The 21,059-nt window shown below is 45.2% G+C and overlaps 1 protein-coding gene across 9 annotated transcripts in view; it reads right to left on the reverse strand.

Moving 5' to 3' along the window:
- Positions 1–13,395, reverse strand: part of MARCHF10 (membrane associated ring-CH-type finger 10) — an 83,513-nt gene extending 70,118 nt beyond the window's left edge. For 5 of the 9 annotated variants that reach the window (XM_081791088.1, XM_060645777.3, XM_060645772.3 and 2 more), the window contains exons 1-2: positions 13,126–13,395; positions 6,215–6,321 (exon numbers count right to left, since the gene is read on the reverse strand). In XM_081791088.1, the coding sequence (XP_081647214.1) occupies positions 6,215–6,304 (90 nt within the window). In that variant the 5' untranslated portion in view covers positions 6,305–6,321; positions 13,126–13,395. Of the gene's footprint in view, positions 1–6,214; positions 6,322–11,779; positions 11,871–12,945; positions 13,085–13,125 lie in introns of those variants that run through there. The other 4 variants (XM_081791086.1, XM_081791085.1, XM_081791087.1 and 1 more) reach the window with 4 other exon arrangements.
- Between the last annotated feature and the right edge of the window lie 7,664 nt (positions 13,396–21,059).

Consider the following 21,059-nt stretch of genomic DNA (forward strand, 5'->3'; position numbering starts at 1 on the left):
CAGTTTTCGGAACCTACAGGGGTCCTCAGTTTCTCAATCAGTCCCTCCTAGTCACCATCCAAGCTCCTGGTGCCTTAAGAAGCCACATACCCCAGGAACACTTCCCAGACTCACTGGGTTCTGGTGTGAACCGCCCCCCTCCCCCTCCCCCACTCCCCCTCCCCCTCCCCCACTCCCCCTCCCCCCCCCACCACAGCACATCCCTGCCTCTTGAGCAGGTGGCCCCTGTCAAGGTTATTGTTGCTTGAAGTCTCCAAGCATTTTGAAACGTGGGAGTTGTCCCTGCTTCAGTGGGTACGTTTTTGTTGTTCTTATGATCCAACATTTTGGGATTTAATTATCATTGGGGGGCATTGTTCAAGCTCATTAGTTTTAAGAGGTTAAAAAAACAAAGGTGTAAAAATAATTTGACATGATATTCCCCTCAAATGAGTTTCTTTTCCTGTTCTGTCTGTGAAGAGTATAGAAGCATGTACCCCAGAGGTGAGCAGAGCAGGGAACCCACCTGGCTCCTATGGGAGAGGAAGCCGAATTATCTCTACTCCTTCAACCCCCTGAGTCGATGGTTCCCGAGCCCCTGCTACCTGGTATAGTCACCTAGCACGTCTTTGAACAAGTTTATATCGTCATGTTGAGTTGTTTGCCTGGTACGTGAAAGATCAGGATGAATAAATGACGGGAAATGAAACCCATCTGAACACATTTGACAGATTACCGAATAACATTCTGAAATGCCAAGTGTAATCTTTCTCTCCAGCTTTCAGTAGACATTAATGGCTAAATTCTGCCTTAAGTTACATAAACATGTTTGACCAAAAAAGAAGCCTATGCAGCATGAGCACCCTTGAAGAAATAAGAGCCAGATCCTGAGATGGCATATAATTATGTACTAGTTACCAGATTCCGAAATAGCATGTAATATGCCAAATAGATGTTTATTTCCTCTTTTTTTTCAAAAGGGCCCCACCCAACCACTGAAAGGAGTAGCATCAAAATAACTCAGGGTGGGTTTAACCCACCTCTCCTGTTGCCAGCAGACAGACCTGTAAAGGCACTGCTAATTTGGTGCGTACCAAGCCTTTGCATATTTTAGGATGTAGCAGGAATAGTGCATACAAGAGGTTTCCAAGGGCTTCAATTTGAGCCAGTTCATTAAAGGCAAGTGAAGCGCAGGAAGGAATCTGTGGCAAATGCATGATTTAGGAGTCATATCTAGTTATTAGGTCTTATGCTATTTGTACACCCTGAAATGGGACTCACGGGTGTCCAGTGTCCAAGCAGGTTGCTGTGCTAGGAGCGAGAGCTGGGATTTCTTGGGCCACAAGTAACCGGCCAAGCTCATTGATGACCCAGGATTTCAATACTGACCTAATGCAAAGTCTACCTTGGTCAATTATCTAGATACACACAAGTCATATATGGACCAAGTTATTGAGGGGTTATTAAGGTCACGTAACAGATTCTTAAACCCCTACTTTAAATCCTTCCTGGAACAAGACAAGGGATAGACTAAATAATACGAATAACTTATTACTGTTCCCTTCAAAGTAGTTTTGCTGGGTTGCTACATACTTCATTCAACAAGACTCAGAACATATTAAAGACAACCATAATTATTTTCTGCAGACCTTGTGGTGAGTGGTTTTGAAAATGCTCAATGGGGGTGGACTTGGCCTTGAGGAATAGTTACAAGTCAGCTGAATCTAAGTCTGATAAACAGAGTTGGTGGTCAAGTTGGGTAATGCTGACTCACATCAATGACAGGGCATTCAGTTCAACATAGAAAAGTAAGACTCCATCACTGCCCTTAAGAGGCTGTGGTCCGGATTGAGAGGAAGTCACACAAAAGACAATTTCAATACTATTTCATAAGCAGTGTGAAAGAGTTAGGAAAGGATGTTTTGGTATTGGGAGTGATGGAAATGTTCTAAAACTGGATGATGGTGATGGGTGCAACTTTGGTAAATGTTATTAAATTACACACTTAAAACAGATGAATTTTATGATATGTAAATTATACCTCAATAAAGTTGTTTTTTGTAATTTTTTTAATGTTTATTTTTGAGAGACAGAGCAGGAGTGGGGGAGGGGCAGAGAAACATGAGACAGAAGATCCGAAGCAGGCGCTGCCCTCTCAGTGCAGAGCCTGATGTAGGCCTTGAACTCACAAACTATGAGATCATGACCTGAGCTGAAGTTCGGATGCTTAACTGACTGAGCCACCCAGGTGCCCCTAAAGTTGTTTTTTTTTTTTTTTTAAAGAAGGGTGTGGTGGGAGTACAGACATTCCATTTAGTTCTAAATTCAAACTGCAGTCCTCACCACCCTTGTCAAGAGAGTAAAGAAGGGAGAAGAGGAGATCGGAGACGTGGTTAAGGTTTAGGCTGGTCTTGCTGTGGTTCTTGGGTCTCGGGCCTGCCTTTAAGTGAGGGGAAATAACTCAAGAGCTGCATGCATTCCGACCACATAGTCAAATTCACATTTTAGATACACTTCAAAAAAGCAATCTGAAAGATGCCAAGGTTGGAGGCAAGGAGACCAGTAATAAGGACAATGGAACAATCCTGGAGAGAAACGGTGGCGGTGCGAACCAGAATGGCAGCAACGGCATGGGAAGGAAGGCACAAGTTCACGAGCATTTGGGTAATGGTGGCAGGACTTGGTAACTGGTGGGGTGTGGGTGGTGAGGAAGAGAGAGGAGTCGGGCAGGCTTAGGTCTCTGTCGTCAGGGAGGGAACGCAGAGGAGGATGGCAGGGGGTGGAACAGGCTGGCGTCCCTCTGCAACATCCAGCTGGAAATGCCCAGCAAGCAGGCGTGCACGTGATGTCGACACTTTGGGGGAGACTCGGGATTTCAAATCGTTAGTCTAGGAGTGGTGGTTAAAAACACAGGAGGGATGAGATGGGTCACAGGGACCGTGTGAATTAGAAGAAAACTGGGCTGATGGAAACCTGGGGGAATTAACATTTGAGGGGCAGAGAGAAGACTGTGACAGGAACAGAAGGAAAATCAGAAGAGTGTGATGTCAGAAAGGCAAAGGAGTAATGTTTTGAGAAGAAAAGAGTAATAGTGTCAAATGTAGATAAAGCTTTAGAAAACAAAGCCTAAAAAGGCGTCTGCTGGATTTGGCTACTGACCTTAGTGAGAGAACAGTTTCAGGGGAGGGGAGGTGACAACCAGGCCACAATGGGTTAGGAATGAATGGGGAGCCGGGGAGGGGAGGGGGGAGGTGATAGAAATGTAGCTGTCTGGGGACATCTTGGGCTGTGGCCAGAGAAGGACACAGGGTCCTCAGGCAGCTTTGTTCTTTTGTTCTGAGGACAGGAGGGACTTGAACGGGTTTGTAGGCTGAGCCAATTAGAGGAAGGAAATGTCCATGATACAGATGAGAAGTGCCTGGATGGAGAGGGGCTGGGCACAGCGGGGTGTGGACCAAGAACTCGGGCCAGGCACTGGCAGGGAGAGTGTCACTTCACCCTCGGGACTTGAGGGGCTGGATGGATGCGTAGCCTGGAATGGAAGGGGAGGAGTGCCGTGGCTTCCCACCTGATGGCCTTGCTTTGTTTCCTGTGTGTGTAAAACAGGAAGGGAAGTTCTTTGTTGAAAGTGTGGGGATGGGAGGTCCGAAAAAAAAAAAAAAGGAGAAAAGTTTAAAATGGACGATGACAGAGGAAGCTGATGGACAAGTAAACATGTTGATGTGAGTCAACCTTCGTTCCTTTCTCTCCCACTCCGCCTCTCCATCTATCAGCAAGATGTCTCTTCTGCTTCTGTTTCCTGGGTTGGGCCACATCTCACCGCCTCCACTCCTACCCTCGGGTCCAAGCCGCCATAATTTCTCTCCTAAATTTCTACCAGGGTTTCCTTACTAAGTTTTTCTGCTGCTTCCCTAGCCCCTTTTGGTCCTTTCCCCACACAGCAGCCAGAGTGATCTGGAAAAGCTGTAAATCAGGGGCGCCTGGGTGGCTCAGTCAGCTAAGCATCTGACTTCTGCTCAGGTCATCATCTCATGGTTTCTGAGTTTGAGGCCCGCATCAGGCTCTGCGCTCTGAGCACAGAGCCTGCTTTGGATCCTCTCTCTCTCTCTCTCTCTCTCTCTCTCTCTCTCTCTCTCTGCCCTTCCCTAGCTCATGCACTCTCTCTCTCAAAAATAAATAAATAAATATCACCACCCTTCCCCACCTCCCCGTAAATCAGATCATACCACCATCCAATAATTCTCAGTGAGATAAGTATAAACTCCTAACACCAAGCTTTGTCCTGAGAGATTCAGGCATCATCTGGCCCTTTTTACCTCTCCTACCTTGTCATGTGCCACATTCTCCCTTGGTCAAGGTGTTTCAGCTACTCTGGCCTTCTCTTGTTTCTTCCAGGGCTCCAAGTTAGTTCCTGCCTCAGGGCCTTTGCACTTGCTTTCCTGCTACTCAGGATGCTCTGGCTGACTCTTTCCCATCTTTTACCTCCATGGCCAAATGTTACTACCCAGAACTTCTGTTTATTTGCTTCCTTATATTTATCAGTAATTGAAACTATCTTACATATTTATTTACTTGTGTGTAGTGTTTGTTTCAATCCCAGAATAAGAACTCTGGGAGAGAGGGGACTTCATTTAGGACATAGTAGGTACTTAAGAAGTATTGTTAAAGGACAGTGTTGAAGGCTCAATGAGATTAGAAAAATACGACCGTGGTGACTTTAAGCCACACATTTGTGTGATTTTCTTAAGCACAGACCATCAAATAATGATGGATTTTCTTACATGCCTATTCTGGAGACAATTTCAAACACGTATTTCCAAAGGAGGGTCAGGTGGCAGAGGCATCCTGGTGAAAAGTAGATGGATTCCCAGTGTGACCAGTTCAGATATTTATGTTCTTATTCATTGTACAGAAATTCCGTCAATTTTACAGTCTTGCACGTGGGCTGGCAAGTTGTGGGAGGAAATTGCTGACTTTGTTTCCAATCCCAAAGCTAAGCTGTGTTATACAGGTGAAATCAGGTTACTAAGATAGGTCTGGTTTCCTTGGTGACCCAGGAGGTTTGGTTATATTTGAAATTGCTAAGAAGGAGAAAAATCTGATAACGACAGTTCTGTGTTTTCCTAAGGGAAGGAGCACTTTTCAATCCTCGGCTGAGGCTGAGGACATGCCTCCTTGATTGGCGAGGGTTGACCTCTGGGCATCCGGCTGAGCGACACTTTCTAACTGCTCCCAGAATCCCACACCCAGTCTGGCAAGCTTGTCCTATGCCAGCTCTGGGTAATTACATCATGACTCCTCAGGCTCCCTGTCTGGTTTGTTTTTGCATGTAAACACTGTAACTAGGGTGACGAATAGTTAGCTTGTTGGAGAATGTGCTAACACCTTTTTTTCTGGTGGGATGACAGTGGAAGGCCATATTATTTTATAAATGGTGCGTCGATCCAGTTAACTGTTTAATGGTTTTTTTCTTGATAGCTGTTTTATCAAATGTCATTTGTTTATCAAAGGTTTGTGAGCCAAGCTCTGTGCTAAATACTTTTTCAGTATTATTTTATTTTCATGACACTATTATGAAGTAGGTACTATTATTTTTTTTTTAATTTTTTGAGTTTATTTATTTATTTGGAGAGAGACAGGGACAGTGTGAGCAGGGGAGGGGCAGAGATAGAGGGAGAGAGAGAATCCCAAGCAGGCTCTGCACCAACGATGTAGAGCCTGACATGGGGCTCGAACTCACGAAATTGTGAGATCATGTCCTGAGCCGAAACCTGAGAGTCAGACGCTTAACCCTCCGAGCTACCCAGGCACCCTGAAGTAGGTACTATTATTAGCCCCATTTAAGTTAATGTTTATTTACTTTTGAGAGAGAGACAGAGCATGAGCAGGGGAGGGGCAGAGAGAGAGGGAGACACAGAATCCGAAGCAGGCTCGGGGCTCTGAGCTGTCAGCACAGAGCCCGACGCGGGACTCGAACTCACGGACTGCCAGATCATGACCTGAGCCGAAGTCGGACGCCCAAAGGACTGAGCCCCCTGGGCGCCCCATTAACTCCATTTTAAAGATGAGGAAGCACAGAGAGGTTCAGTGGCTTTCCATGGTCACACATCTAGGACGTGATGGGTTTTGGATTTTACGAAACGATTACTGCTGATCAAACACTGATACTGCACCCTGAATTCTCCCATAAAGCTGTAGGCGGAGGGGGAGGATAGTTCTAGTTTTCCACACTTACCTGATATTCAGAGTCCGCTTTGTGCTGTATGTCCCGCAGATACTGAACATCACTCACGAACTTCTGCCTGTCCCTTGCTTCGTGCAACATGATCCTTAATCCCCAACCTGCATATACAAGATAAATGAATGTGCTGTGGCACAATTCTTTGTTGCTTTGCCATATTTGGATTTATCGTAGTATAACTGCTTTTATTCTCTTACAAATCCAATTGCCATTGTTTGAAAGCCACAGATGCCCCTTTCAGCCTGCAAAGACTCTTTGTATTGGTGTTGATGCCCTTACAGCCCTCCTGTTCCCGGCATAAATAATGCAGCCACGTTCATCAGCTGGCTTCAGTGATCCTGTCCTGGTTATTCAGAGAGGGTTAGATCGACAGACACAGGCTTCAGGAGAAGTTTTACAACTTGACAAAAAAAAAAAAAAAAAAAGAAAACCTAGCTACATTAGCGACGACTGAAGTTATGAGCCCTTGGTGATTTAAATTTACTCATGCAACAATTGTTGTGTCCCTACTCCAGCTAAGGCACTAGGCTGGGCACTGGGATAGAGCAGTTGGCCAGAGGAACATGCCCTTTGCCTTTGCCTTTGTGGTGTGAGACCCTCTGGGTTCAAATCTTAAGCCTTTGAGCACTGACAAGGGAACATTGATTGTGACAAGCACTATGGAGTGGAAATGTGGGCTTTTTTTTTTTTTTTAACGTTTATTTATTTTTGAGACAGAGAGAGACAGAGCATGAACGGGGGGAGGGTCAGAGAGAGAGGGAGACACAGAATCGGAAGCTCCAGGCTCTGAGCTGTCAGCACAGAGCCCGACACGGGGCTTGAACTCACGGACCACCAGATCATGACCTGAGCCGAAGTCGGACGCTTAACTGACTGAGCCACCCAGCCGCCCTGGAAATGTGGGCTTCTATGAGAGATGGTTATTATGGGGAGGGCATTGCATGATCTAGGGGGCAAGGGTTCCCTTAGGAGATGACCCTGGGCTTGCTAAGGAGTGAGCCAGGCAAGACGCTGAGCAGAAAGGACAGCAGGTACAGGAGCTTTGGGGGCAGCAAGGTGCTGGTGCGGTTGAGGAACGGGTGGGCCAGTGCAGCTGGAGCAGAGAGAGGGGAGGACAGCAACAGAAGGGCTGCAGGGTAGGCAGGAACCAGTTCACTTGGAGTGTGGAGGGTTATGACTGGAAGGGCCACACAATGCCACTGGAAGGATCCAACCTGGGGAGTAAACGGTTAGATTTGCATTTTAAAAGGCCCCTCCAGATCTAGTATGGAGAATGAATGGAGGGTGGGGGGTGGAGTAAAAATGGAAGTAGAAAGACCACTGGGAATATATTACAATAATCCAGACAAGATGGTGACCACACTTGGGTAGCAACAGGGGAGAGGAAGAGGAGGAGGCCATAGGTGCTATTTACTGAGCCTGCTGAAGTGCCAGGCACTGTTCTAAACATTTCCACACGTGAACTCACTCCATCTTCCGGCCCATGCTTGCGGCAAGCATCACATTTCTCTTTTGCTGATAAGGGAACCGGGGCCCAGCGGGAGTAAGTCACTTGCTTAAGGTTACAGAGCTACTAAATGGTGGAGTTGGGAGTTGAACCCAGAGGGTCTCACACCAGGGCCCCCATGCTAACCACGATGGGTTGGAGGGCTACTCAGGGCTGGTGATTATATGGATGGCGCAGGAGAGGGAACGTGGAGGAAGCCGCCCAGGTTACTGGCTCCAGCAGCTAGCTGGTCAGGGAGAAGGTCCCCTCAGACGATTCTGGACGAGGGGCAGATAAACAACATGGAGATGTCAGGCAAGCAGTCGGACGCGGGGCTCTGGAGCTGGCTGGAGAAGTGAAGGTCTGGGCACCACTGGCATTTGGGTGACAACCGAAGTCGAAGGCAGAAGGTATGCTGCAAAGAGGAGAACCCGAGACAGGATTCTGAGGAACGCTCCAACTTAAGAACATGGAGCGGAAGAGAAACTGCAAAGGAGCCAGAGAAGCAGGAGGAAAACCAGGTGGGTGCAGTTTCAGAGATTCTGGGAAGAGCAGGCTATTTATAACCTTGGTGAGAGCACTTAGCCGAGAGAGCGGCGGGGCTGAAGACAGATTGCAGGGAACCGCGCCTGAGAGGTAAGGAAGGAGCGCCAGTGCTTCCAAGGGCTTTGGCTCGGATTGGCGTGGCCTAAATTTATGGCCAAAATATTTAAGTTCACAAGGTTATTAAACGCCGCTGTTCATAACGAGCCTGCTAGACCTCAGCAGTATGGTCGTCTAAGGTCCCGCACCTCCTGCTGATCGGCCAGAGAAGTGTTCTCTTGGTTTCTCTAGGTATTTTTTTTTTAATTGACATATAACATTCGTTTCTCGCAGACAACATTCTGATTTGATAAGTCTAGTTAACATCCATCACCCACACAGAGTTAAAATGGTTTTCCTCTCGTGATGAGAACTTTTAGGATCTATCCTCTTAGCAACTTTCAAATATACAGTATTATTTTATTTTCAATGTTTATTATTTTTGAGACAGAGAGAGAGAGAGAGAGAGAGAGCGTGAGCGAGGAAGCAACAGAGAGAGAGAGGGACAGAGGATCCAAAGCCGGCTCTGAGCTGACAGCAGTGAGCAAGATGCGGGGCTCGAACTCATGAACCGTGAGGTCACAACCTAAGCCAAAGTCGGATGCTCATTTGTCTGAGCCACCCAGTAACCCCAGTAACCCCAAATATACAGTATTATTAACTACAGTCACCATGTTGTATGTTACATCCTCAGTACTTATTTATTTTATAACTGGAAGTTTGTGCATTTGGACTCCCTTCACCCATTTTGCCCACCCTCCCCACCTGCTTCTGGAAACTGCCAGTCTGTTCTCTGGATGTTCTCTCTGCCTATGAGTTTTGTTGTTTTCTTTTTTTAATCCATTTGAGGTTATACAGTATTTGCCTTTGTCTCTCTCTCTCTCTCTCTCTCTATATATATATATATATATATATATATAATGTAATATATATATAATTATATATCATATATCTCCCATTTATCTATTCGTCCATCAGTAGATACCTAGTTGGCCTCCATGGCCTACTTGGCCTAACATGGAGTTAGTTAGTGTTTTGGATAAATATCCAGAAGTGGAATTTCTGGATCATATGGTAATTCTTATTTTTAGTTTTTTTTTTTTGAGGAACCTCCATACTGTTTTCCATAGTGGCTGTACCATTTTACATTCCCATCAACAGTGCACAGTGACTCCCTTTTCTCCACATCCTCACCAACCTTTATTTCTTATCTTTTTTGATACTAGCCATTCTAACAAGGGGGAGCTGATATCTCATTGTGGTTTTATATGCATTTCTCTCATCATGAGTGATGAACACATTTCATGTACCTGTTGGCCATATGTATGTCTTCTTTGGGGAAAAAAAAAAGTCTATTCAAATCTTCTACCCATTTAAGAATCAGGTTTGTTTTTGTTTTTGTTTTGCCATTGAGTTGTATACATTCTTTATATACTTTGGATATTAACCTTTTATCAGATATATGATTTTCAAATATTTTCTCTCATTCAGTAGACTGCTTTTTCATTTTGATGATAGTTTCCTCTGCTGTGTAGAAGCTTTTTAGTTTGGTGGAATCCCACTTGCTGGTATTTGCTTTTGTTGCCTTTTTTTTTAAGTTTATTTATTTAAGTAATCTCTACACCCAACATGGGGCTCAAACTCATGACCCAGAGATCAAGAGTCGCATGCTCTTCTGACTGAGCCAGCCAGGTGCCCTGCTTTTGTTGTCTTTGATGCCTTTGGTAGCAAATCCGAAAAAAATCTTGCCAAGACTGAGGTCAAGGAGCTTACCACCTATGGAGTATTATGGTTTCAGGTCTTAGGTTCAATTATTTAATCCATTTTGAGTTAATTTGTGCATACAGTGTAATATAGTCCAGTTTCATTCTTTTCCATGTGCCCATCCAGTTTTCCCTGCACCATTTATTGAAGAGACTGTTCTGTCCCAATTGCAAATTTTTGGCTCCTTTGTCATAAGTTAATTGACCACATATGCATGAGTTTTCTGAGGCTCTCTATTCTGTTCCACTGATCTACGTATCTGCTTTTATGCCAATATCATACTATTTTATTACTATAGCTTGGTAATATTGTTTGAAATCAGGAAGCACCATGTCTCCAGCTTTGTTGTTCTTTCCTACACACACTTTTAAATAATTACCACGTGACAGGTGCTGCTGTAGGTTCTGGGGAAAACAGTAGGATCAGATAGACAACATCCCTACCCTCAGGTGTCTCTGCATTCTGAACCTTTCCTTCCCCTCTCCATTTTTTTTCAGTTGTGTAGATATTGGCAAAATCAGGTTGCCCCTGACTCGTGGTGACTCCATGTCTGGACTGGTCATTGTGAAATCTCACCAGGTTTATCACCTAGCTCTGAGCAATATCATCTAGCAACTTGTGCTGCTTCCTGCAGAGTTACTGTCTCTCTAGTACAGAAAGTTGGTCTTTGAGGGTCCGAACCTGAAACTATAATCCAACGGATAGTTCCACAGACTACACACAAAACCTAAAGTTTGCCTCTGACCAGCTTAGTAGTCATTTATGGAACTGCACTTTAAAAGATCACTTTCAACTTTTCCTATGAATTTGTACCTGCACAGAATGAAGTTATGTTCCCACTCTTTTCAGAAAACAATGGTGTTAAAACAGGCAGAAAGATGAACCCTTGCTGCCACTGTTGGAAAGAGAAGCCTGTCTGAATATTAATCAGGCAGACAACATGAGGATTCATAATGAAAATATGTTAATGGTCACTAAAGGGACACATCCCAGAGTCCACTTGGATGATACATTTTGGTTACAAAGTTCACATAGAAAAACTAGCTAATAGAGTCTGGCTTTAATGTGGTGTTATTTTAAAGAGGCTCCTGAGTCAAGAGGCAAAACTTTGTCTAACTAGGTAGGAAATAACACTATTTGAACTACTTGTTAGGTTACCTCTGACTTCACAAACACCTACCAAATAAAGGACTTTGAAATTACCTACAAAAGTCTCTTTACCCTCCCATAAACTCTCTATTACTGTACTTTACTATAAAATGTATATTTAGAAGCATCGTCATGCCACAAGTGCTTTCTTATTTAAATACCCCAGTACTCTCTGAGAGTAAACAAATACCATAGGCACTAGGCAAACCGATTATTAGGAGATCGCCACAGTTTAAACAGGTAAACACTTTCCACCTTTCTGAAGTATCACTTGAATTTCATACTGTACTGCAGGTTCGAAAACTGCCCAGGATGAACAAGAAACAGAAATAACTGTATGGAAGTAAGTTCACATGAGATCGTGCTTAATTTGCAGATCTCAGTTTAGTGGGCCTCTCAACCAGATGGCCATTTGAAGCCCCCAAATTTTTCCTCAGCAAATACAGACAGGGAGTGTGTGTGTGTGTGTGTGTGTGTGTGTGTGTGTGTGTGTGTGTGTGTTGGGGGGGGGTGACAATAAAATGTGGGCAAGGCACATGTTTCTAAAATAGCACCCTGTATTCTCTCCCATTTCTCACCTTTGAACTGCTTCTCAATTTAAAATCCACTCATGGTCATGCACACTTCTGTTTTAAGTCTCTGGTGACAATAGATTGGGCCAAACTTGTGCTTTAAAAATCAACATAAGAAGCCATATTAAATTGGGAGAGGGAGAAGGAGAGAAGGGTGTAGGAGGGATGTGGGGAAGGGAGATGAACCCTGCTTTGCTGAAAGGAAGAGCGACTGCTTCTTTTTGGCCTCAAAATTCTACATATCTGTGAAATTTCAATGAGGAATATTCTAAGAACTTTGTGACATATGTATTCCTCTCTAGTGTAAGATTGTGATGAATTCAAACCAAGTTTCCCTGACTAAGGAGAACAGACTCTGATTGCAGAATATATTTCAGTTCTCTAAAATATCATACATACTGTCCTGCTCAGTGACCACACTTGTCAAAAGAATTGAAGGGAGCTCTTTTTAATGACATCAACTATTTCACTCTTTTCTTATTAAAAGTTTCTAATATGGTCTTTTAGAAGTATTAAAGTGAATATTTTCTTGGTTCAGCAATAAAGAAAAATGTAAATTTAAGCCCCTCTTTAGGCTGAAGCTTCCTTTGAACCAAAATCTAAATGGCTATATGAATACCTGACAATCAGGTTTCTAAAGTCCCCCTTTTTCACAAGTGGGTGCTTGGAAGAAAGACTTCAGAACTTAGTTCTCCTTTTAATTAATTTGTAATGACAAAGATTACAGGATTCCTTTAAGTCTCGGCTTTAAAAAAAATCTTAAGAGTTTTAAAATCTTATAAAAATGACTTGAATATAAGCAACAGAGATGAGTGATCTGGGGCCAATTTTCCTAACACCCTGCTACTGAGAGAATGCTGTGGCCCAAGGGAAAGTGGAGGAAATGAGATGGATGGGGGGTGGGGGGTGCGCAGATAATCGGACTCTCCCAGCCAATTTGGTTTAAGAAATCAAGGGCTGGGTTGGGGGTGTGTGTAAGGGGCTCATAAGAAAAGCTCTTTGGCGGTGACTCTTCATTTTATTGTGACACTGTGGCAGAGATGGGCGGCCATACCCTGGGCTTGCAGACCAGAGGAGCCTGCGGGGAAGTTTTGTAGCTGCGGGGCGGCTGCCAGAGTGCGAATACACGTGACCACAGAGCCCACCCCCACCCACCCACCCCGCCCCCGCACCTGTCCCTTTGAGGCAGGAAAGCACGGGGGACAGGGAGCGGCCAGGCCTCCAGGCCTCGGCCCGATTTCCCTCCAGAATGGCAGGAGTCGAAAGGCTAGGTTGTCCCCCTTCTCCCCACGCCTCGGAGGAGGACCGGGGGGCGCAGGGGGCGCGCGCGGCCGGGGCGGGCAGGCCGTTACCTGGCGGGTCAGTCCTTCCCCACCTGCGAGGGCTGAAGGGGCCGAGGGGCGGGGCAGGCGGGCCGGTCCAGGGCGGAGGAGCCGCCCATCAATCACGCGGGGGCCGTCTCGGTGCTCCTCTTCCCCCTCCTGTGTCGTCTCCCCTCCCTCTACCCTGCCCCTCTTCCTCCTCCTCCTCCCCGGGGACAGCTTTCCGCGGCGGCGGCCGGGCTTTCTAGGGGCGGAGGCGGCGGGGGCGGCTGCCTAGCGTCCTCCCGTTCCCTTGGCAACGCGACCTCCTCGCCCTGCGCGCGCGAACGTGGGGGGGAGGGGGCGGGGCGGGGGCCGCGGCCCTGCGGTCCAGAGCCCGGACGCGCGCCCCGCGGTTGCCGTGGGAACGGGATGCGGTCGGGAAGGCCTCGCGGTGATGGCGGCGGGCGGAGAAGACACGCTGAAGGAGGAGGCCGATTGGCTTTGTCTTGATGCCCAAACCCAGGCCCAGATATTGAGGCCATCACTTCTGCCCTGTGTCGGTGCTGGGCTTTATAAAGAACGTGATTAGAAAACGAGAGGGGAAAATGTTTTTAACTGAATAAAGTAATATTAAAGACAATGCACGGGTAGAGGAAAGATAGGGCAGCCCTGGAGTTTGAGGGAGTTTGGGGCATCTCGGAAATACCTGCTCCAACGTAAGAAGAAGTAGATGATTAAGAGGGGCACCCCGCCAGTGGTAGAAGGGAGACCAGACCCCAGTCATCTCCTGGTTATCAGTAATCTTGGCTGCCTTTCCCAAGGAAGGAGGTTTTTAGAGCTTTAGACTAGTGCCCACAGATTTGGAAAGAAGGACCGGAAAGCGGTGCTAGCCTCACCTTCTCTCTGCCAGGTTTATTTCTGTCCGTGGCTTGGGGTATGCAAAGATGACTCTTACATTTATTTTGCATGCGTAGGCACTCAATAACTTGCCAACTGATGTCAAGTTAGGGCAGTTTTGATTGGGTGGAGAACGGGGAGAAAGGAGACTAGAAATTCTTGGACTTTTTGTCAGTGCCCAGCGTCCCTAGGTGTCTGTGGCTTGGGGTGTCTTCTCAGCAAACCCCCAAATCCAGTCGGCATCTATATCTCCTGCAGCATGGCACCATTCCTTCTATTCTTTTTAAAATTTGTTAATGTTAATGTTCATTTATTTTTGAGAGAGAGAGCGAGCACGAGTGGGGGAGGGGCAGAAAGAGAGAGAGAGACACGGAATCAAGAGCAGGCACCAGGCTCTGGGCAGACAGTGCAGAGCCCACACGGGGCTTGAACCCATGAACCATGAGATCATGACCTGAGCTGAAGTCAGCTGTTTAACTGACTGAGCCACCCAGGCTCCCCTCTTCCTTCTATTCTCATCACCACCATCCTAGTTTGGACCTCCAGGACTTCATAACTGGATTATTGTAAGGGCCTCCTGCCCACATCTTGAGCCCCTGTCTTCCTTACCCTAACCCCCCCCCCCCCCCCCGTTTCCCTTATTCCATAAGCAGCTTAGGTCTCATAGTGTGGTGCCCTTGTTAAGCAGCTCTCTGAGATTCCTCACTGACTGTGGAATGAAGTCCAAACTCTTGACTATGGCTTTCCCTATACCCTCCCCCAGGGCTTGCTTTCTTGGTTCTCCTCTGTCAGCACTTCATTCATACTTCAGGCAGACCAGACTGCATATTACATCCTGAACATTACTCGCTGCCTTCACGCCAACCTCTAAGGCATATCCTGAGCCGGGCAGACTCCAGATAATATGTACTTAGGTAAAACCTTTTTGGGGGCATTTTGCCATCTAACCTTCATTGGTCCTTCAGCATTCACGAGTACCTTTCCATCCACGGTACCTCAACCCACGTTCTGTTCTTGTTCTCAGCTGGCTAGCAAGTAATCCTTATCAAAGCATTAACTGCGAATTAAAGCATTGTCTGATAAGTACTAACCTGAGACCTCTCCCCGTGGGTTTAACATTTGAATCTTTTTAAAAATTGGGTTTTTTTTTAAATTCAAGTATAGTTGACACACAATGTTACATCAGTTTCAGGTGTACAACATAGTGATTCGACAAGTTTATACATAATGGTTTGCTCACAACAAGTATAGCCACCATCTGTCACCATGCAACGCTCTTACAATATCATTGACTATATTCCTTATGTTGTGCCTTTTATTCCCATTACTTATTCATTCCATACCTGAAAGCCTGTATCTCCCACTCCTCTTTACCCATTTTGCCCCTCCCCTCCCCTCCGGCAACCAGTTTGTTCTCTGTATATACTAGGTCTGATTCTGCTGTTTGTTTGTTTGTTTAGATTCTATGTATGAGTGAAATCATATGGTATTTGTCTTTCTCAATCTGACTTATTTTACTTAGCATAACACCCTCTAGGTCCATTCATGTTGTCCCAAATTTGCCTTTCAATCTTTTTTGTTTGTTTTTTAAAGTTTATTTGTTTATTTTGAGAGAGGCAGAGACTGAGGGTGTGAGGGAGAGGCAGAGCGAGGGGAAAAGAGAGAATCCCAAGCAGACTCTGCACTGTCAGCGCAGAGCCCTATATGGGGCTCAAACTCGTGAACCGTGAGATCATGACCTGAGCCAAAATCAAGAGTTGAATGCTTAATCAACTGAGCCACCCAGGGGCCTCTGCCTTTCAATCTTTCAGACACACTAATCAAAACTATAAGTGAAATTATAGGTGTAGACCTTGTTCTGTTGAAGCCAGGACCCCCTTCAAATAAAAATAATCATAATGATTAAGGATAATCAGTAACTAGTAATGACTAACAGAGGGAGGAAGTGAAAGCCAGGCGAGAAAGTTGGAGAGAAGGGACATGCTGGAGGACACATGGTAAGTAGCAGACCAGGGCTCAAAAGTAGGGCTTCCCATTCTCAGCTCCTGATTTTGCCTACTAGTAAGAAAAGCACCTTAGTATATATATTAGACCCAGATTTTCCTCCTTCCACTTCAACATCCATATAAAATAGAACATTGCTGTGCAGATTAAACAAGAGAGGACAAAGCATTTAACATCATACTTAGTATATAGTAAGCACTCAATAATCAGTACCTTTACTCTCTGAGGCACATTTTAAGATTTTATTTAATGCACATGGATGCCAGCTGTAAATATTTTCAGATTTTATTGTATATACATATATATATATATATATATATATATATATATATATATATATATATATATATATATTTAAGTAGGCTTCATGCCTAGCATGGAGCCCAATGTGGGGCTCGAACTCACAACCCTGAGATCAAGACCTGAGTTAAGATCAAGAGTCAGACACTTAACGAACTGAGCCACCCAGGTGCCCCTATTTTTTTTATTTTTTAAGTAATCTCTGTGCCCAATGTGGGACTCGAACTCAGAACCCCGAGGTCGAGTCACATGCTCCACTGATAGAGCCAGCCAGGTGCCCCCGTATTTTCACATTTTTAAATAACAAGGTTTGGAGATGGCACTTCATACCTCAGTTTTAAACTCTTCTACATTTCAAAGTGTTTCTGAAAATTAAGTTCCATGAAAAGGATCTTGGTGCTCTTGAAAGAATGTGGCAGTGCTAGGCGTCAGCCTGTAAACAGTTACCCAGTGACTCCAACTTCAGTGTTTAATGAGTGAATTTACGCTTGGCATGTAAGTAACAAATAAGCTTGGTTCTAGGATTAAGAAGCAAAGTGCTAAGGAAGAGAAATATTAGCGTGGGGAGGAAACACAATTTCTGCTTGGACAAAGAATCCTACTCTTCCTTATTCTTTGCAAAATGTCCCTGGTAGATGATGAATAAGTGAAGAAAACAGACTTGAGTAGATCATGGGTTCTAAAGATAGAGATATTTGGTGTTTACAAATAAGCATCAGGAAGTTCTTTAGCTTAATCTAAACGTTCTGCAAAGGGCAGCTTTAAGTATAAAATTTCAGAAATGTTCCAGGTCTTAAGTTTCAGAAATAACATTTTTGAGGGAAGTAATTGAATTTGTGCAGAGAGTAAGCTGTCCCGAGGGGGTAGCTATGCATTCTAAGCCTCCCAAGACTGGGACTACGCCCTAAGCCTGGGATATCCAAGAGCCTCATGGAGACCTGGCTCAGCTACTCACTCGATCCCGAACAACACATACTTTGTCCATCTAATATTTCCCCTTCCTAAGAGAGGAGTCTAACAAGGTCACTTTGTTACTGTCTAATCAGGAGCTCTCCTGAAAAGTAGAGAGCTGTATACTAAGTGGCCTCAGAAGCTGATGACCTCCCTCATACACAACATGGTCATTTTTGCCTTGGGTCTTGCCATGACTAATGGGTTTCTGTTGTCATCAGTTGAGGCCAATGTGGCGATGTTGCTTTCATGCAATGCACAAAGCATGGGCCATGGCAGTTTTACAGAAAGAACCTCTAGGAGAGGCTTCCCTGAGAAGGGGACTGTGGGCATGGTAGTCCTTTAAAGATTCACGGGTTCTCCTCCAGAACCCCTTTATGCAGGGGATTCATCTGATTATTTTAATTTATTTATTTATTTCATTTTTCAGTTTTGAGAGAGAGAGAGAGAGAGAGAGAGAAGGAGAGCAAGCAGGGGAGAGGGGAAAAGGGGGGGAGAGAGAGAGAATCTTAAGCAGGCTCCACACTCAGTGCGGAGCCTGATGCAGGGCTCGATCCCATGACCCTGGGATCGTGAGCTGAGCTGAAATCAAGAGTCAAGATACTCAACCCACTGAGCCACCCGGGCGCCCCTTCATCTGATTAATTTTAAAAACTGGCTAATGGCTTTTTGAATTTGCCATGGGCTCGTGTGACATTCTGTGTTCATCCCACAGCTATATTTGGCCAGGCTAAGCAAACAATGTGACGGTCTCTTGATGTCACTTATTAAAAGTGGCCTGTATAGGTGTCATTAAAATGGCTAGAGAGCTTGGGTAGGTTGTTCCAAGGTGTGCCCTCTGGACATTTTGAGGGAGGTCACTGAAGACCCAGGATTAGGCCCTCGATTTTCTAAGATCAGAAACACCATTTTAGTTCATTTGGAGCCGATCTTTTTAGGAAGCGATTCCCAGGAGTTTCACTCAGCAGAGACTAAATGCCCTCCACCTGACCAAGTTGTTTTATCTCAGAGAGTATAGCCGGTAGCTGACCAGCCCTGGTCAGGTACCAAAAGTACTTTCCCCGGGGAGGGGGGTGGAATGGGGAGGAAGGCATCCCCAGGAGATCAAATTAAAGATCATAAGGCTTGGTGAATATTGAATTAGATCCAAGCGACCTGAGTATTCTTCAGGGATATCTCCAGCAGGCTGAGGAGGCCTTAAGGAATAATGTGCCTTCCCTCCAGAGTTGTTTCAGTCTGGAATAGCTGCTGTGGATTATTCACCTCAAGGCGTTCAGAGACTTCACCACATCTTTGTTTCAGTTAACTGACTTTCTGCTTAACTTCACGGGACCATTTCTCTTCCACTTATGGCATTAACAGCATAGTTTGGGATTGAGAAGAGCGGGGTTGGAGTCCCAGCAGTGACACTTGCTGCGTGACAGTGAACTTTCAGCCCCCTCACACTTCAAAATCCTCATAGTTAAAATGGGAATAGTCAGAGCCTCCTTGCCATCCTTGTGAGGATTAATGAAATAGCAAAGTTTCTGGCACCGAGTCAGCTGCGTAATAGCTGCTCAGCAAATGGTGGCTATCATTATCATTTATATCATGTAGATTTAATTCTCCTGGCTGAGATCTGAGGACACACCAGGGTACATCACCTACAAATTTACCAAACCGCTCCAAAGGCTTGTTATTTCTTTAAAATGGTAATCTTACGTTGCTGATGTCATGGTGGTTAATTTCATATTGATATTTTTTTATCCTGAATTTCAGAGACTGACATTTTATGACCTCATCTCTAATTATGAGGGTGTATCCAATTTGGGGGTTGCAGTCATCCATGAACTATATGAAACTTAGTAATGCCTTTTGGGCTTTCATAGGTCAAATATCCGAGATTTGATTCTCTTGTGGAACAAAGCAGACTCTAGTAAAGATTGGCAAACTCCCTATAATTGATTTAAAAAAATACATCTCCTTTAGGGGATCCCTTAGAATTTTCCTCATTTGGAATTGTAGCTGGCCTATTGTGCTGTCTCACAAAGAGAGGGCAAACTCATAAATGTTTTTGGATCCTATAGTGTTGAGATACTTCTCAAAAGTTCAAGCAGGCTTTGATTTCTTTGTCCGTTTTGGATGCCTCAGACTTTTCAGAACCTTCATTATGGCAATTGATGCATCTTATACAAGACTGGATGTGATTATAAGAACTTTGGGGGTACAAAACATACTGCTTTTCTAAATTTCTGAGCAATTGTTACCAAAGGAAAGGATTTGACTTCTTTCCAGAAGGAGTATCTGATTTGTTTGGACTTTGGATAAACTCAAGCCATACATGTTTTTGGCCAAGAGTTTAATTTGTGGACTGATCATCAAGCTCTGAGCAAGATGATCCCAGGCTTCAGAACCCAGGCTTCAGAAAGCCATGACAGTGTCAGGATTGCATGTGATCTTTAAACATGTTTCTGGATGGATAAGTACTCAGGCCAAAAAAAAAAAAAAAATTCTTATCAAGAGGGCAGAAGAACATGAGCACTAAGCAACTCCTGGACCTTCAGGAAGTAAATGTCACCCTGGGATGTTCTGTTTGGATAAAAGTGCTGAGCCAATGAGGGAGAGAGCTGCACGAAGGTAGCTGGATGGAGGAGCAGAGGCAGCTCTGGTTTGGGGGGCAGGTGGCCTCTTTTCCCACCGCCCATTTCCTGATGGCAGCAGCCAGGGAGCTTTGGCTCTGAGGAATGCCCTCTGCACTCACAGGCGTGCAGTGGGGATCTCCCCGCCCCCCTGAGGACCGTACCATGCAGAGGAACATTCATCTCTGACAGAGAGCATTTCTAATCTCTGTGCTCTTTGCTCTCCAGGGCTCGCTTTTTTTGTGATGTTCTTTCTGTTTTTCTAATTATACAGATGGAGCAACCGGTTAGTTGCTAACTCTAATGCCCTTCTTTAACTTCTTGAGGCTTCTGATTGAATCTGCCCCACCCAAGGACAGCTGCTTGCCTCCCCTTGAACTAGTAGGTAGCCAGGAACGGCTTCACGCAGCGGGAACATCTTCAGGGCCAAGGTGGGAACGAGTTGTGAGGCAGCAGAGAGGAGGAGGAGACACTTAGTAAAGAATGGCTGCTGGGGACTGCTACCAGTGTTCAAAGCTGGGCATCCCAAATCGGTGAATCTAGAACATTCCACCTGTTCACTTAATTCACAAATATTTGATAGGTAGGTGTCAAGGACAATTTACAGGTAGACAAATCAATAAATATACACTGACAAATGATAGTGCTGGGACATTAATAGATGCAGAGATGAAATGCTGGGGGCAGCGATGGGGAGTGTGGGACCCTATTGAGACAAAGTGGTTGAAGATGGCCTCACTGGGTGAGTGAGGCGTAGAGGATGGAGAGGAGCCAGCCCTCTGAGGGTGAAGAAGGGGCACAGGTGGATAAAACAACACCGGGAAAATCTTGAGGTGAGAGGGAGCTCACGGGATTCAGGGAACTGTAAGGCAGCAGGTATGGCCACAAGGCTGTTATGAGGGAAGGCTGGTAAGACTCAGGAGTTGGGGTGGGTTTTATTCTAAATACAATGGAAAGCCATGGAGTGGTTTTAAAGTGTGAGTGTGTGTGTGTGTGTGTGAGAGAGAGAGAGACAGAGACAGAGACAGAGACATATCATGTGGAGACCTGTGAGGAGGTTCTTTACCAGAATTGCTAGTGATGACCTCACGATCCCTATCCCAGCCTTTGAGGAAACTTCAAAATGTCATTCAAGCACATGCTTGTCCATTGGCACGAGACAAGCTGATTAAAGATGAATTGCAAGCTACTTCTCCTAGTCCCGGGACACTG

The sequence above is a fragment of the Panthera onca genome, chromosome E1 (assembly GCF_046562875.1).
Source record: "Panthera onca isolate mPanOnc1 chromosome E1, mPanOnc1 haplotype 2, whole genome shotgun sequence".
Classification (NCBI taxonomy): domain Eukaryota; kingdom Metazoa; phylum Chordata; class Mammalia; order Carnivora; family Felidae; genus Panthera; species Panthera onca.